Source organism: Oncorhynchus gorbuscha, linkage group LG18, assembly GCF_021184085.1.
Source record: "Oncorhynchus gorbuscha isolate QuinsamMale2020 ecotype Even-year linkage group LG18, OgorEven_v1.0, whole genome shotgun sequence".
In the NCBI taxonomy this organism is placed as follows: domain Eukaryota; kingdom Metazoa; phylum Chordata; class Actinopteri; order Salmoniformes; family Salmonidae; genus Oncorhynchus; species Oncorhynchus gorbuscha.
Window position 1 is genome coordinate 4,108,202 of NC_060190.1, and position 5,000 is coordinate 4,113,201.

General features: G+C 43.4%; 1 protein-coding gene across 6 annotated transcripts in view; it reads right to left on the minus strand.

Moving 5' to 3' along the window:
* slc26a11 (solute carrier family 26 member 11) overlaps nt 1-5,000 on the minus strand; it is a 24,184-nt gene that overhangs the window by 18,421 nt on the left and 763 nt on the right. For 3 of the 6 annotated variants that reach the window (XR_006833100.1, XM_046310403.1, XM_046310399.1), the window contains exons 2-4: nt 2,011-2,233; nt 1,594-1,726; nt 193-301 (exon numbers count right to left, since the gene is read on the minus strand). Coding sequence is in view for 5 of the 6 variants with exons in the window: in XM_046310403.1 (XP_046166359.1) it covers nt 193-301; nt 1,594-1,721 (237 nt within the window). In the remaining variant the exon portion in view is untranslated. Of the gene's footprint in view, nt 1-192; nt 302-1,593; nt 1,760-2,010; nt 2,234-5,000 lie in introns of all 6 variants that reach the window. The other 3 variants (XM_046310402.1, XM_046310400.1, XM_046310401.1) reach the window with 3 other exon arrangements.

Consider the following 5,000-nt stretch of genomic DNA (forward strand, 5'->3'; position numbering starts at 1 on the left):
CTCCCTCTCACCTGTACAGACAAACCCCTGCCCCTTGCTCCTCCCTCTCACCTGTACAGATATACCCTGCCCCCAGCCCCTCCCTCTCACCTGTACAGACAAACCCCCACCCCTGGCTCCTCCCTCTCACCTGTACATACTATGGTCTATAGACACTCAGGCCTATGAACTGTGATCCATTGGATCTCTCACCTGTACAGGTAGGCCGGCCACCTCAGCATAAGCCAGGGCCTGTGGTACGGTGGTTAGACCCACGGTGAGACCTGCTATCAGGTCCATCTGGAGCCAGCTCAGCCTGTACCTGGAGGTGGAGAAAACACAGAACGACTTGTGTTAGCTCCCCAAGGATTTAGATTGAAAGAGAGAGAGACAGAGACCAAGACATATTTGACAGTAAATAAATAACGTTCAGACAACATGCTTTAATAAGCCAGATAAGCATATGCTAGTTTAGTTTGGGTTCACTGTTCTGAACTCCCAGCACAGATAAGCATATGAATTTACATGTGTCCTAAGTATCAATCATGCAAATACATTTTTTTTTTATTGTGGCAAGGCGTCAGTGACATTCAAATCTATGCTCTTCTGTTCTCTATCCATGGAATTAGTCCACTGCGCCACCAGGATGGAGCTAGCAGGCCATGTTTTCTTAACTCTTTCAAAGCTGTTCCTTTTAGCTCATTTAGACCCCATATCAAAGTAATCAACCCCTCATTAAGATCAGGGTTGGCCAATTAGTGGGCACGGGCCAACAACTGAACATTATGTTAAAAAAATAAAGGAGAGAGATTTGTTGACGCTGAGAACGGAATGTATATGTTTGAGTTGGCATGGTGATACCATAAGAACGTTCTTTGAACTTTACTAATGTTTTCTCGTGGTTTTTATGAAAGGTTCTCTTAATGTTCTGAGAACATGACTTTAAATCAAACCATGAAGGAACCTGTAGAAAACGGAATGCTGAATTACTGACGTTTCCACCTAAGAAACTATTAAGGGAATTTTTATCAATGATGACTAATTATGTATACATTTCAATCAGGACTGACTAATCCGAATACTATTATGCTACTGTACATGTATGAATTTTCTCTCTTGCTCCCAGTATTGAATATAATGTAGTGAATGTAGTCAAGAGTTTTGAACAATAACGGTCTGTTCCTTGGTACAAATGAATGAACTATGAATCCAGACTGTCTAGGCTGCTTATCTACACTGACTGACCTTGGCTCTAGGCGAGGAGGGAAGGCTTCAGAGCTATAGAGCCTTTCTACCAGTGTCAAGAAGAGAAGGAACATTTAGAAAACGCTGACGTCATTTTCAGTTTATAACCTGTGGTAAAATGTGTATGAACTCAGTACTCTCTTGAATAAAGGCTGTTACTTGACTTTAAGACTGGGACTCTGTCCATTCCTATAAAATAAGGGTCTTACAAATTCTTATGAATTGACAGAGTGTTTAATTTTAATTGGGAATTAAAACAGAGGAATTATATTCCTACAACAGAAACACATGGTTCTCAGAACATTATGTGCTAGCTGGGCAGCCTTTGTCTCTCATCACCAGAGAAAGAGATGAGGGTGGGACACCTACTTGGGTAACCAGGTGAGGATGGGGAGCCAAGCCTGGAGGGTTCTGTAGGAGCAGCAGGAGGCCATTCTCTCCCCCAGAGAGGACCTTCCAATCTGGGGCCCGGGCCGGTCCACTAGGGGCTCCATCATGTTGCCTGGAACCAGGACGGAACAGGACAGAGGAGGGTCTTTAGTTGGTGAAGGGCCGAACATGAGATGGAGGAGGCGGAGAGATGTTAATGTAGACAGAGAGCAGAGTCATAGACAGACATGCAGACACACAAAGTGCTGACAAGCAGATTTTGAGACTACAGTACACACACACACACACACACAAGAAAACCAATCCAATGTCTCCATTCCATAGACACACAAACAGGCAAAACCAGGAAGGTCCTGTAGGTGGCAGCAGTAGGCCAGGTAGGTTGTGTTTGCTTACCTCAGTCCTCAGTCCTCAGGGTGGGTGAGGTTCAACCTCGACTATAATATGACATCCACGTCTCCACACTCCAACTAGGCAGGTAAAAGAGGACAAAACACCAAGAGAGCAGAGAATCACCAAGGTTCCCAGAACCGTCAGATCTCACATCATTCTAGAATCCAGAAAGGCAAGATCCTCCCAGTGTGTCTCCATTCTATGTGTGGTAGTACTGGTTCACTCACTGTGATAAAAGAACAGAACGAAAGGAGAAAAGTGGTCAATTAAATCCAGCAATAAAAGCCCATAAAGAACAAAGACAACGATGGTAAAATAGAGGACATACTGTAGACTGTCGTCTCCTGACAGACTTAAAGGGAAAGGGTTTTGCTTGTCAGCAATCGAGTTTTCAAGATAAGCTACTTTCAAAATACAGAAATCATCCCCGTATGACGTATTCGGCATCATATGGTGATGATGTCTCTATTTTGAAAGTTGCTTATCTTAAAAATTGGATTGCTGACATGTTGGGACTATGTCAACAATGGACCAATGGAACAAATACTGTACCAAACGGTCGTTTTAGGGTGGAGTTTTCCTTTAACTATTCAAATCCTACCCACAAGTGTGAGATTTATATCAGGGTGCCAACCAAGATGAACTAGACTGTGAGCTACGTGCATTTATCAGTCAGTCTACTATACTCTACTTTCATGAGTTCTACTGTACTGCCAACAGAGCATGAGCAAAATATTTTTGTCTCACTTATTTATTTATAAATAAGTGAATCTATAGTTTTTAAATTCAGTCGAGGCAAAAGAACATACGCAGATTGATTTAACTATCACCATGCCAACCCACTCCATTTAAAATCTATGGCATCACCATGCCAACCCACCTGATTCCATTTAGAATATACGGCTATGGCATCACCATGCCAACACACCCATCCCATTTAGAATATACGGCTAGGGTATCACCATGCAAACACACCCCATCCATTTTAGAATATACGGCTATGGTATCACCATGCCAACCCACCCCATCCCATCCAGAATATATGGCTATGGTATCACCATGCCAACCCATCCCATTTACAATATATGGTTATGGTATCACCATGCCAACCCACCCCATTTAGAATACATGGCTATGGTATCACCATGCCAACCCACCCCATCCCATCCAGAATATATGGCTATGGTATCACCATGCCACATCATCCCATTTAGAACATATGGCATCACCATGCCAACTCACCCCATCCCATTTAGAATTTGCTATGGTATTACCATGCCAACACACCACATCCCATCTAGAATATACGGCTATGGTATCACCATGCCAACCCATTTAGAATATATGGCTATGGTATCACCATGCCAACCCACCCCATCCCATTTAGAATATACAGCTATGGTATCACCATGCCAACCCACCCAAAATATATGGCTATGGTATCACCATGCCAACCCACCCCATCCAGAATATATGGCTATGGTATCACCATGCCAACCCACCCCATTTAGAATATACGGCTATGGTATCACCATGCCAACCCACCCCATTTAGAATATATGGCCATGGTATCACCATGCCAACCCATCCCATTTAGAATATACAGCTATGGTATCACCATGCCAACCCACCCAAAATATATGGCTATGGTATCACCATGCCAACCCACCCCATCCAGAATATATGGCTATGGTATCACCATGCCAACCCACCCCATTTAGAATATATGGCTATGGTATCACCATGCCAACCCACCCCATTTAGAATATATGACTATGGTATCACCATGCCAACCCACCCCATCCCATTTAGAATATATGGCTATGGTATCACCATGCCAACCCACCCCATCCCATTTAGAATATATGGCTATGGTATCACCATGCCAACCCACCTCATCCCATTTAGAATATATGCCTATGGTGTCACCATGCCAACCCACCCCATCTAGAATATATGGCTATTGTATCACCATGCCAACCCACCACATCCCATTTAGAATATATGGCTATGGTTTCACCATGCCAACCCACCCCATCCCATTTACAATATATGCCTATGGTGTCACCATGCCAACCCACCCCATCCCATTTAGAATATATGGCTATGGTATCACCATGCCAACCCACCTCATCCCATTTAGAATATATGGCTATGGTGTCACAATGCCAACCCACCCCATTTAGAATATATGGCTATGGTATCACCATGCCAAACCACCACATCCCATTTAGAATATATGGCTATGGTATCACCATGCCAACCCACCACATCCAATTTAGAATATATGGCTATGTTATCACCATGCCAACCCACCCCATCCCATTTAGAATATACGGCTATGGTATCACCATGCCAACCCACCCCATTTAGAATATATGGCTATGGTATCACCATGCCAACCCACCACATCCCATTTAGAATATATGGCTATGGTATCACCATGCCAACCCACCCCATCCCATTTAGAATATATGGCTATGGTATCACCATGCCAACCCACCACATCCAATTTAGAATATATGGCTATAGTATCACCATGCCAACCCACCACATCTCATTTAGAATATATGGCTATTGTATCACCATGCCAACCCACCACATCCAATCACCATGCCAACCCACCACATCCCATTTAGAATATATGGCTATAGTATCACCATGCCAACCCACCACATCCAATTTAGAATATATGGCTATAGTATCACCATGCCAACCCACCACATCCCATTTAGAATATATGGCTATAGTATCACCATGCCAACCCACCACATCCCATTTAGAATATATGGCTATGGTATCACCATGCCAACCCACCACATCCCATTTAGAATATACTGCTATGGCGCTGACTGGCAAATTTATTTGACACTGGCTAGCCACGATCACATGACAATTTGGTTGAAGATCTACTTTACAATTTGCATTCTGGTCTCATACAGTTTTAAATTTGTTATTGGGTCCACAGTCATTTTCATAGCTGCTCAGGCCTC